This window comes from Poromitra crassiceps, assembly GCF_964638095.1.
Source record: "Poromitra crassiceps genome assembly, chromosome: 9".
Taxonomy (NCBI): Eukaryota; Metazoa; Chordata; class Actinopteri; order Beryciformes; family Melamphaidae; genus Poromitra; species Poromitra crassiceps.
Window position 1 is genome coordinate 11,695,630 of NC_139630.1, and position 13,159 is coordinate 11,708,788.

General features: G+C 45.3%; 1 protein-coding gene across 2 annotated transcripts; it reads left to right on the plus strand.

Moving 5' to 3' along the window:
* Window positions 1-1,143: 1,143 nt before the first annotated feature.
* On the plus strand, window positions 1,144-12,849 carry LOC310782016 (protein Z-dependent protease inhibitor-like). Of its 2 annotated transcripts, none has more exons than XM_083642666.1 (6): window positions 1,144-1,202; window positions 3,875-4,178; window positions 6,496-6,756; window positions 7,149-7,422; window positions 10,025-10,172; window positions 12,669-12,849. In XM_083642666.1, exons 2-6 carry the CDS (start codon window positions 3,887-3,889, stop codon window positions 12,846-12,848), a joined length of 1,155 nt encoding a protein of 384 aa, XP_083498792.1. In that variant the 5' UTR covers window positions 1,144-1,202; window positions 3,875-3,886; the 3' UTR covers window position 12,849. The 2 variants fall into 2 exon arrangements, with proteins under 2 accessions (XP_083498792.1, XP_083498793.1); XM_083642667.1 differs by having other exon boundaries at window positions 1,150-1,202; window positions 3,883-4,178.
* The last annotated feature ends 310 nt before the right edge of the window (window positions 12,850-13,159 follow it).

Consider the following 13,159-nt stretch of genomic DNA (forward strand, 5'->3'; position numbering starts at 1 on the left):
GCGACCACATACAGGGAGATAGTACTATGTCGCCTGGCGACCACATACAGGGTTGCCAGGTTGTAATATGTCGGTCTGTGGTTTCCTCTCACATAATCCCCTGCCCATATCTGTCTGGAAGTCGGGGTGAGGCCAGCCCTCCACTTCAAAAATCTTCGATGGCACAATGTTAAAGTAACAAGATAACTCCTTATAAAAGTAAATTTATTATTATTATTATTATTATTTTGTCCACACATTTTTATGTATATTATATACATATATATAGTCAGAGACAATAGGAAGTAAATAATGATAATTTGGGGGCATTCATACTGTACCGTACATTTTAGAGATTTGGAAAATAATACAAATTAATTTGTAAAGGCTGTTAAACAGGGCTGTGATTTGCGGATTTAGTGTATAAGATATTTTTGCTAAAATCATTTATTATTAATTAAATATGCTGTAGGCTATCTATGTTCTATAAACATTCAAAATTTGACATTTTCTAGTGGAAATGGTGGATTTAATCCATAAATTGTAAGCATGTAGGCACATTACCAGATTCAATTTAGACCAGAAGTTATGACTGCTGTTACAGTGAAAAGATAGTTGTCTCTAGCTCTGTGACAGTCTGTATTAAACTTTCATCTGAGAAACAAACTCAAACAGATCAGATAATCTGTTACAGCTGCAGCGCCCTCTGCCTGTCGAGTTGGAGAACTACAACGTGAGGTAATGTGGCTGTACAAGCGCATGCGCACTCAGCTCTTATTGCTCGAAAGTGCCGGAAGTTGGCACTTTACTTTCAAAATAAAATTGTAAATAGGCCATGTGACTGAGCGGTCAGCGAGTAGAAACAGAAAAGTAAATTTGTAAATCCCAGTCTATGGTAAATCTGTAGCTGAATCCAGACCGTCAGAGTTAAACACAAAGAAGAAAAGCAGATTAAATGTTTGATGTTGCATGGACACATCTTCTGGAAAAAGACAAATTTTCACTAACATAACAAAACAACACCTGTGTGTATTTCAATGTACTACACCCCCCCCCAGAACAGTCGTTTGGATGGGAGGCTTTTATTTACGAAAATACAACCGGAAGTGCTATTGTAATTGACTCAAGCTTGACGGTGATGCGCAGATTCCCAAAACCTGCAGAGAGAGAAGCATCAGATCAGAGAGCGTGAGACAGACGCAACATAAACAGCTGATCAGAAGGTGAGCTAGCCTCTTTGTTATGCATGTTTATGTTGTTTATGTTGTTGGTTACAGAAGCACGGAGGAGAAGCTGCTGGAAACAACAACAGCTCCGTTCTCCATTGTGACGTCAGTACATTTGCCTACATTAATATTTATGCTAGGCCTGTAACCGTTATTCATTTAGCTGCTACAACTCAAACTATTATGTTTAGTTTGGATATATTTGGACCATATTCACATTAATTTTGCTTCCAATTACGGTATAATTGGAAAGTGTTTTATGCGTGTTTTACTTATTAGCCTAGATGTTTTTATAGTAGCCTACGTTAATATTTTATTTTGTTACGCTTGAAAATGTGCCAATCAAATATGAGTAATACTACCGTTTATTTGTCGAGTGTATAATATAAGAAATAGGCCTTTCCATGTGGTCATTAACTGTTCTAATTGAATTGACAATCGTGTAATATACATCGGGACATGATATTTTGGTCATATCGCCTAACGCCCAAACTGATCGATTTAACCTGATCACATGTTATTGCACAGAAAACGTCATTAGATAATCCGTTAAATTGTCTGTTTCTATGCAGAGAGCAGCTTATTGATCTGTACAGCAGGGATGGGCAGACAGCTCCTGCTCTCCTTTAGGTCCTCAGACCGCTGTGGGGGTCCAGCCTCAAAATAACACTGATCATCACACCTTTCAAAGTAAAGGCCTTATTACAGAGAATCATGTAGAGAGAAGTCAAAATGTGACTAGAAATCTTTAAAATATTTTAGAAGGCAATGGCATGATGTCATCAGGAGGTCTGATGGCGTGGCGAGACTGCCGACTGACCACTGGTGCGGCCTGCAGTGACTTGCATTGATGATATTGATTCGTTTGGAGGAATCTGATCAGTTGTGTATTGATGGTATTGATCTGGATGGCTCCATGTATGTCAGCTGACTGGTGAACTGTCCAATAGATACAGTCGGTCTGTGTGGGAACGGCCCCAATAAATGAATAAAATTGAATAGGCCCTTTTTGTATATTTTCTAACTTGTTTATATGTATTGCTACTCAGGGGCGGACTGGGATCATAATTCAGGCCGGGCATTAGATACCAAGCAGGCCAGGCCGATACGGGCCGGCGGAAAATTTGGGGCGTTTGAAGCTCAATTTGGGCTGTTTGAAGCCCAATTTGGGCCGTTTGAAGCCAGATTTGGGTCGTTTAAAGCCAGATTTGGGCTGTTTGAAGCCCGATTTGGGCTGTTTGAAGCCCAATTTGGGCCGTTTGAAGCCCAATTTGGGCCAAGTCCAATTTTACAATGAGATGCACCCACTTTAAACCTGAATAAAGTAATAAAACCACTAGTAAACCAGTAGGCGGCGCCTGGCCTGCTGTTCAGTGAGTGGCCTGGCCTGGCTTGCAAAAAAAAAAAAAAAAAAAAAAAAAAAATTTTTTTTTTTTTTTTTTGGCAGGCCAGGCCAGGCCAGGCCACGGGGCATTTGCCCGACGTGCCCGATTATGCAGTCCGCCACTGTTGCTACTTCTCACTTAACTATATATTGTTAGCAATGTCAGATTTTTTCTGGTTTAAACATGTCTTTTGACACCTGATGTCCAGCACACTGATCACCAAACATGATCATGGCCACACCCACAGGTGGGACCCAGATCCTTCATGAGGAACACCTGAACCTCTCTTGATTATTGCTGCCTGACCTGACGAAGAGCCTGCATCGGCTCGAAACGTTGTCTTTTAAAATGCAAAATTAAACAAAACATTGGGAGCAAATCAGTGTCGCAAGTCTCTTTTAATCTTGATGAATTAACCACTTTGGACTCAGCACCTACAAGAAGAGATGTGCGTGTGTTCTCTCTAAAAAAAAAATTAACGGCCCCAATACCTCACTTCCGTTTAGGGCCGTGGGGGAAAACGGGAAAACACTGGACTCCGAGTTGTGGGGTGGGGAAGGGGGGGGGGGGGGGCGGTAAAGGCACCTTAACACTGGTTGCTTCCGCTATTAAACGGCGAAAAGAAGAAGACATGCCGAAGAGTTGCTGTGTGGCAGTGGCGTGTCCAGACTCCAGGCCATTTTGTTTGGGGTGGACCATGTGGCGGGACATACTCAAGCAAGGGTGGCACCGAGCGCGGCATTTAGGAAGGATGTAGACAGCTTTCCCCTCGCCAAAATTTAGCCTGTTAAACTTTGGGGCGTTATTTAGATATCAGTATCTTCACTGTAGCTTTAAAAATGAGCCCGCTACAGCCTCTGAAAAAGAGTGATGTCGGGCCACAGATGCCAGCACCCTCAGGATTTTGGGGTGGCACTTTTTCAGGAAGTGCCACCCCTGGCCACTTCCTGGAAATGTCCCTGCTGTGGGGCTTTATACGATCCCTCTCCCCTGCATTCCCAGGCCGGCAGAAAGGAGGTGTTGTGACAGTCGGGTGGTTTCCTGCACACTGACTACCACCCCCAGCTATGACATTATTTGGTTTTAGTTGTTTGTTTGTTTTGTAGCTTTTTGCGTAGCTAGCTACTCGCGTCGCCCATGTTTTCTGAACAGAACGCAAGGATTGAGCGGGAGCACAGCTGCACTTTGGTTCTGGGCAGATGTCGCGGTGTGTTCCGCCCAGAGCCGGATGACACGGAATGAGTTTTTTCCACCCAGACTAATAGAACCCTGTTCCATCCGCAGAGAAGCAGCATCATGATTGGTCCGCTGCGTCTCGCCATCGGCAGTCTGCTCCTCCTGGTTGTGCGGCCGGCCGGCGCTCAGCAGGCCGACGCCCAGATGACCCGTGACCTCAGCGACAGGAACGCAGACTTCGCGGCGCGGCTTTACCGCGCGGTCGCTAGCCGCACCGATGACAACGTGCTGCTGGCTCCCCTCGCCCTGTCCACCGCGCTCGCCGCGCTCATGAGCGGCGCCGGCGGCTCCACTCGCCAACAGATCCTCCAGAGCCTCGGCCTGACCTCGCTCGACCCACAGACCATCCCAGGTAGGTCAGAGGGCACGGCCGTCTGGATCGGCTCATGTCATGTAGAAACCAGTCTGTCAGTGGAGCGACAGACTGGTTTCTACCAGGCAGCATCAGTCTGAGATAGAGGATGTGATGTTCAGGAAAAGGACAACCCCTTCTCTCTCCCAGCTAGTCAAATACTGACGTTTGGTCAGGACCCCTTGGCGTCACTTTATAATGCACTGGGTTAGCCCCTTTTCCTCATTTGTCACTTCAAACTTGTTTTTAATTATTATTATTATTATTATTATTTGTGATCATCAATTTACGATGATACACTTAGATTTTTGCTCCTTGTACTACTGCTGGGAGTCTGCAACCCTCACTAGACTTTCCTACAGATTCTCATTCAGTTGACCTGACTGTTGATGCATTCCCAAATTGACCATTATTATGTTGAATGTTCTACTGGAAATTGTGGACAGTGTTCAAATATATTGACATTTAGACTAAATGATGTCAATATGTATTCTGATATCAGTATCTTGGATTAAGTGATAGTCAGGCCATACAAGGTACTGTTTTTAAAGCCCCCCTCCAGTGTATTTTGTCATTTTTAAGATATTTCATCAGAGTCATGTCCTGACAACAATGTCGATTAGCCACACTGTTCGGCAATTTTCTTTTTCAATATTTAATTTTGAAATTTTTCAGAACATCAAAAACAAACTGACAGACATGGAAAAAACAAATACACATATCAACATTCCAACATTACTTATTACATACATTATGTGCTTGTAATAGATGTGCATAGAATCCCACGCAAAGAGTCCCTGAGCAATGAGCTGGGCGAGTTACCCGTCGCCCCTAACCTCGTCCAAGTGGGCCAGAAACGGGCCCCAAATAGTTGAAAATTTGTTAAGTGAGTTGGGTCCTCAGGAACCTGAGTCTCTCCATGCGGAAAAACCGAAACTATGTCCGTCAGCCACAGTTGAAAAGGAGGAGAGGGAGGCAATTTTCTTTTTTGTATTATTTTGTTGGACAATTTTGTAGTAGTTGCTAAATGGAACACCATTCAATTCAATTCTGACTGAGGATGAGCTGGCATGATGTTAACTAGCTAGCTAGCTAGCTGTTAGCTACGTTAGCTAAGCCCACTGCCTGCTGGCTGTAACCACGTTCACTGGGCTCCAAACGCCACTGAGTGACCAAAACTTTCGCTTGTTAACCATTTTGACTGACTCGCGCTCTTTCTGAATAGAGCATCAGCTTTGAAATCTGTTGGCTGGTTGTTGAGCTGTAAGCAATAATGTGGCTTGCAGCTAAGCTAACGCCGAAGCTGTTGTGCTTTTCTGACAACAGCGCAGCAGCCATGATGCTGCAGTGGAACAAGCTATTAGTCTTTGGTTCTTATCAATAAAAGTTATTTGGTGCAGAATCAGATGATGTGCAAATATATAAACACTAGGCATCTCATGTGCTACGCGCGCTCGATTCCTTGGCTCGAGCCCTGCAGCTCGCCGATCTGGCCCTGCAGCTCGCATAAGCAGCTCGGCTACTGCATGGCCTCACCTGCCCTATTGGCGCGCGCACAATGTCTCCCTCTCTCTCTCACTCCCTCAGTCTCTCTCCCTCTCCCTCTCCCTCAGTCTCTCTCGTGTGTGTGTGTGTCACTGATGACATCATCAGTGATGTCACAATGATGCCTATGTATGACATCAGTGATGGTATGACATCATTGATGACATAGGTAATTAGGGCAATCACCTAATTCAAAAATCCGGCTCCGTCAGTCAGGTCACCCTCACCCGCACTGGTGTTCTTTACACCCCCTGAAAGTTTCAGCCCGATCACACGTAAAACGGCATAGCTGTGGCCGGCACAAAAAATGTAAACAGAGAGAGAGACCACAGATTGCCCACATGCTCCCTTTTATAATAAAGGATATTATATGTTTGTATACAGTATAGGTGTGTGAAGGCTGATCCTCATGTATTCTGATTGCTCTATGTATTTATTATGATTGACTGACACCTGCAGTGTCTATTAGGCACCGTTGGCAGCCTGATTGCCTGACTGTGATTGGTTGCTGCGACACCCCATTGTGCCTATATATTACTGTTGTCTGCATTCAGAAATTACTTTTGTCAGATGAATGTCTTGCTGTGACCAAAACGTTGCCAATAAAAAGTCTGAAGTGAAGTCAGTGTGCGGGATTTTCCTCTCTCTACTGTATACAGTATTTGAAATAGAACACCAACAGTTACACAGGTAGAAAAGCCGACTGGAGGGGGACTGTTCTTGCTTTACAAATAAAGTTAAGTTGAACTTGAACTTGCTCCACCATGTCCAGATCTTTTCCAGAGTGTGAGGAGCAGCGTGACCCCGGGTCTGAGGCAGGGCGTGGGGGTTCTGCCCTCCAGGAGCTTCACAGTGTCTCCGGCCTACCAGGACCTGGTCCAGACCCGCTATGGGGGGAGCGTAGAGGGCCTGCAGGACATGGACTCCATCAACCGCTGGGCCCAGGACCAGACCGGAGACCGGGTCCGAGACCTGCTGGACTCTCTGGACAGCCAGACTACGCTGCTGCTCGCTACGGCCAGCTTCTACCAGAGTGAGCACCATTTACTTTGAATCCACAGCTTGTGTTGATGATCAGAATAATGTTCAGATAGAAAATCACATCCAGTCAAGAACATAGTCTGCACCAAAATAACATCAGTCAAGAACATAGTCTGCACCAAAATAACATCAGTCAAGAACATAGTCTGCACCAAAATAACATCAGTCAAGAACATAGTCTGCACCAAAATCACATCAGTCAAGAACATAGTCTGCACCAAAATCACATCAGTCAAGAACATAGAGTCTGCGCCAAAATAACATCAGTCAAGAACATAGAGTGACAACAGACAACATCTTCAAACCAACCTCTGGAAAAAGGACAGATTTTTTAAATTGAAAATGTGGAGGGCCCCTGATTTCTTCAATATCTTCTCTCTCCAGGCCAGTTTGCTCTCGCCTTCAATGCTACCTTCACCCAAGACGAGCGTTTCTACGTGGACAAATACCACATCGTGCAGGTGCCCATGATGTTCCGAGCTGATAAGTACTTCCTGGCGTACGACCGCTCGTTCAAACTGGGCGTGCTCAAGCTGCCCATGACGGACGGAGCCGCCATGTTGGTCCTGCTGCCGGACGAAGGCGTCGACATCACCTCCATCGAAGAGGAACTGACCGGTGAGCGCATCCGGGCCTGGACCATGCAGCTGAAGAAGACGTACGTCTATTTTTATTTTATTTTATTTATAAGAGCTAGTTTATTTTTGTCGCCAAAAAGCACCCTCTAGTTTGGTTTCTAGTTCAGTTTAAAACAGTTGGTTACTGGAGATCAAAGACCTACTGAGCCGCCATCTTGGCTATCGCCTGAAGACGCAACTTTCTTTCTGACCATACCACCCATGAACGATGATGTCACAGCTCTAATAATAAGCAGAAAAAGTATTAGAAATTAGTTTAAATCCAAATTTCATTGAAGTCTTTGTAAACTTTCCTGATATTGGGTTGAATTGGGTGTGGTTATGCTCGAGATTTATGACACAATTCAGTGTGTACCTCTTTTCACCGATACAGCATTTACTGCTATATATATACCCTTGCACCTATACATGATGTGCGTACAATCTCACCCATTCAACAATTAATTCAGCGAACCAATCGAAAAGATCCACGTAGTTGTTGAGCGAAAAATAAACAGATGCAACAAAACCTTCTCCACTGGTGAGTCGAGTCAAACTAGCATGTAGCTAACTAGAGAAGATGTCTGCTACCCGTCAAACTAGCATGTAGCTAACTAGAGAAGATGTCTGCTACCTGTGATGCAGGAGTCAAACTAGCATGTAGCTAACTAGAGAAGACGTCTGCTACCCGTCAAACTAGCATGTAGCTAACTAGAGAAGATGTCTGCTACCTGTGATGCAGGAGTCAAACTAGCATGTAGCTAACTAGAGAAGATGTCTGCTACCTGAGTCAAACTAGCATGTAGCTAACTAGAGAAGATGTCTGCTACCTGAGTCAAACTAGCATGTAGCTAACTAGAGAAGATGTCTGCTACCTGAGTCAAACTAGCATGTAGCTAACTAGAGAAGATGTCTGCTACCTGAGTCAAACTAGCATGTAGCTAACTAGAGAAGATGTCTGCTACCTGAGTCAAACTAGCATGTAGCTAACTAGAGAAGATGTCTGCTACCCGTGATGCAGATTTTCACTATTTTCACCTCCATTTAGTCATGCTAAAAGCATTAGCCATCTAAAAGTCTGCTACAGTAGATGTGATACAAATTTTTGCTATATTTAACTACATGGAGTTATGCTAAAAGTGTTTGTGATATCTAAAAGTCTGCATGCTGTAATGCTAAGTTTCATGATGTTCAACTTGGTTATGCTCAAAGCGATCTAAAATTCCAGTAGCTGCAATCAAGTTTTTACTAAAAGTATTAGCTCGATTAACTAATAATTTTGGTTGGTTATCTCAGCCAAGAGATCATGTGTTCAGTCGTGTGCGTGTCTGTGTCTGTGCGTGAGTGTTATCTGTCTGACTCCAGTCTACTGAGTGCACTTTTCTAGTTTTGAATGAAATTGTGATTGTGAAACTGAGGTGAACTGCCTATGTTGTACAACGGAGGTCTGTGAATTGGAGCATTACGTTTATTTCATAAGCTTTACTCTATAATCAGTAATGCTCATAGAATTACATGAAGGTAATTTGATCTTGACATTATTCATAGGGCAGATTTCAAACATATTTCCAGAGGCTTTACAAGAAGAATGCCAACAGGCTCAGTTTTCCTCTTGTGGTTAATGAACGCCTAGTCTCGTTTGCCAGCCTTCCGTGAGAGGAGTCTGGCTGCATGGAAACAGGCTACTGGCATAAGCCCTCCCATTGGAGGGGACCGTTTTAGTCGCTGCCGGATTTCCGCTCCCGCCTTACAAGCTCTGTCATTGGCTCCGACCATGTAAATCAGAGCGGCTTCCGCTGGAGTCCAAGCAGTCCACAGTAATTTCAGTGGGTGTCAGTAGGTGCCTTGACAGACAACTCCTTTAGCCAATCAGCGTAGCCAAATCCACTCCTTCAGCCAATCAGCATCAGATGCAGTTAAATCCCAATCCACTCGTAAGAACGGCGAAAGCGTCTTCTCCGCAGAGAAACTCCACTGTTGCTGTTCTTGTTTAATTGTTGTTAGTGTTAGTTAGTTAGTAATTGTTGTTATCTCTGCAATAAATGCACTTACGGCTGTGTAAACTCTACGAACGTTGACGTTACTGCTCATTGCTTCGCGAGTCATGGGAACAGCCGTTCCTGATTGGCCGATTACGGTGTCATCTAGGAGGCAGTTTCCCTGACTGGCCCGTGGAATTTGTCAATTCTGAAAATGCAGAATGAGACAGAATGTGCGTTGACGTTTACCAGGCTAGTATGCCCTAAGGCTGCGCAATATAATCCATAACTATCATTTATCCTCTTTCATATCGTGATGATAGGTAATTATAATAATTTGATTATTTAACGTGATATTTTGCCTACTTGAAGCATATTGTGATATACATTGATATCGAGAAAGATCCTTATGATTATCATGATATTGATTTCAACCGTATCGCCCAGCCCCAGTATACAACTGTTTGTTCTTCGCTCTGCCCCCCACCCCCCTCTCTCCCATTAAGATAAGATTTGTTCAATCATGTTTATTTTATCGTGCTTAGCTAGACTTAGCTAGACATATTCTCTGTAAAGCCCTCTGCTCTGAGACATGCTTGTGAATTACGGTAGGGCTGTACAAATAAACTTGACGTGTTTGTTTGTTTGTTTGTTTGTGTGGCAGGAAGCTGGAGGTGCAGCTGCCCCGCCTTCTTCTCGAGCGCTCCTACTCTCTGCGGGACGTCCTGCAGACTCTGGAGCTCTCAGAGGCATTCACAGACCAGGCTGACCTGAGTAACATCTCAGCAGACAAGGGCCTCAAACTCACACAGGTACGTCACACATGTCACACAGGTACGTCACACATGTCACACAGGTACGTCACACATGTCACACAGGTACGTCACACATGTCACACAGGTACGTCACACATGCCACACAGGTACGTCACACATGCCACACAGGTACGTCACACATGTCACACAGGTACGTCACACATGCCACACAGGTACGTCACACATGTCACACAGGTACGTCACACATGTCACACAGGTACGTCACACATGTCACACAGGTACGTCACACATGTCACACAGGTACGTCACACATGTCACACAGGTACGTCACACATGCCACACAGGTACGTCACACATGTCACACAGGTACGTCACACATGTCACACAGGTACGTCACACATGTCACACAGGTACGTCACACATGTCACACAGGTACGTCACACATGTCACACAGGTACGTCACACATGCCACACAGGTACGTCACACATGTCACACAGGTACGTCACACATGTCACACAGGTACGTCACACAGGTACGTCACACATGTCACACAGGTACGTCACACATGTCACACAGGTACGTCACACATGTCACACAGGTACGTCACACATGTCACACAGGTACGTCACACATGTCACACAGGTACGTCACACATGTCACACAGGTACGTCACACATGTCACACAGGTACGTCACACATGTCACACAGGTACGTCACACATGTCACACAGGTACGTCACACATGCCACACAGGTACGTCACACATGCCACACAGGTACGTCACACATGCCACACAGGTACGTCACACATGCCACACAGGTACGTCACACATGCCACACAGGTACGTCACACATGTCACACAGGTACGTCACACATGTCACACAGGTACGTCACACATGTCACACAGGTACGTCACACATGTCACACAGGTACGTCACACATGTCACACAGGTACGTCACACATGCCACACAGGTACGTCACACATGTCACACAGGTACGTCACACATGTCACACAGGTACGTCACACATGTCACACAGGTACGTCACACATGTCACACAGGTACGTCACACATGTCACACAGGTACGTCACACATGTCACACAGGTACGTCACACATGTCACACAGGTACGTCACACATGTCACACAGGTACGTCACACATGTCACACAGGTACGTCACACATGCCACACAGGTACGTCACACATGTCACACAGGTACGTCACACATGTCACACAGGTACGTCACACATGCCACACAGGTACGTCACACATGTCACACAGGTACGTCACACATGCCACACAGGTACGTCACACATGTCACACAGGTACGTCACACATGTCACACAGGTACGTCACACATGTCACACAGGTACGTCACACATGTCACACAGGTACGTCACACATGTCACACAGGTACGTCACACATGTCACACAGGTACGTCACACATGCCACACAGGTACGTCACACATGTCACACAGGTACGTCACACATGCCACACAGGTACGTCACACATGCCACACAGGTACGTCACACATGTCACACAGGTACGTCACACATGCCACACAGGTACGTCACACATGTCACACAGGTACGTCACACATGTCACACAGGTACGTCACACATGTCACACAGGTACGTCACACATGTCACACAGGTACGTCACACATGTCACACAGGTACGTCACACATGCCACACAGGTACGTCACACATGTCACACAGGTACGTCACACATGCCACACAGGTACGTCACACATGTCACACAGGTACGTCACACATGCCACACAGGTACGTCACACATGTCACACAGGTACGTCACACATGTCACACAGGTACGTCACACATGTCACACAGGTACGTCACACATGTCACACAGGTACGTCACACATGCCGTCTTCTATGGTGTGTTTTTAACCACAGTTAATGGATCGTTCAGATTATTTCACATGGGCTTGTATGAGGTGCTTATTCAGTCACTATATTACTCAGTCCCTACAGGAAATTAGCAATTAAAAGAAATTGCAACAATTAATGCAAATTCAACCAATCTCTGCAGTATTTGCGGGGGCTTGCCATTTTTTAGAAATGCCTGTGAGACCTCTAACAGCAAAACTGGTTCCTCGACTTGCAATTTTAGCCAGTTCCTGCCATTTTACTGCAAAAACAAACAAAAATTTCACGTAAAACTTTGCAAATTCCATTGCAATTTTTGAGAAAATTTGCCATAGGAAATACAGTAGTTAGAACAAGAAAAAGAAATCTTGCAAATCTTTTGCCAATACCCGCAATTTTACTGCAAGGGGGAGGAAAAACCCATAAAACTTGGCAAATAAATCCACTGCTTTATATATACAGTATATACCGGTATATATACATGGTATCACGCCGCAACAGCCCACCAAGTTTTTGAGCTAAACAGCTGATCTGCGGCGTAACACCGTGCACGGCAGGCGTAGGAATATGGAGGTTCTACGGCTAAAAACATGTCGTGCCAAAGAGAGGGGAGGAGTCAGCCTGATGTCTGTGTGTGCAGGTTGTCCAGAAAGTCGTCGTCTCATTGGACGAGAGCGGCGGCTCAGGGGCAGAAGGGGCGGTCTTCAACAGCCTTCCTCCTCGCCTCACCATCAACCGGCCCTTCCTCTTCGTCATCTACCAGGAGAGCAGCGGGAGCCTGCTGCTCATGAGCCGCGTGCTCGACCCCTCACACAAATAAACCACCCGCTGCCGGCCAATCACACGTCAGTATACTGCATTTCACCCGCACAGGCCGCGCTCCCGGCCAATAGCACATCAGTGTACATTCCAGAACGGACCAATTATAATAATGATCTTCTCTAACTAGATCCTGCCGTTAAGCTGCAGCGCTGTTGTTGATTGTTCCTATTGCACATTATCACTATGACATGTATATCAGTGCTTCTCAACGTAGGGTCCAGGGACCACCAAGGGCCCTTGAGGGCATCTCAGGGGGTCCATTAACTGGTAATGTTAGATCACCACTATTTCATTTACAAGAAATGATCA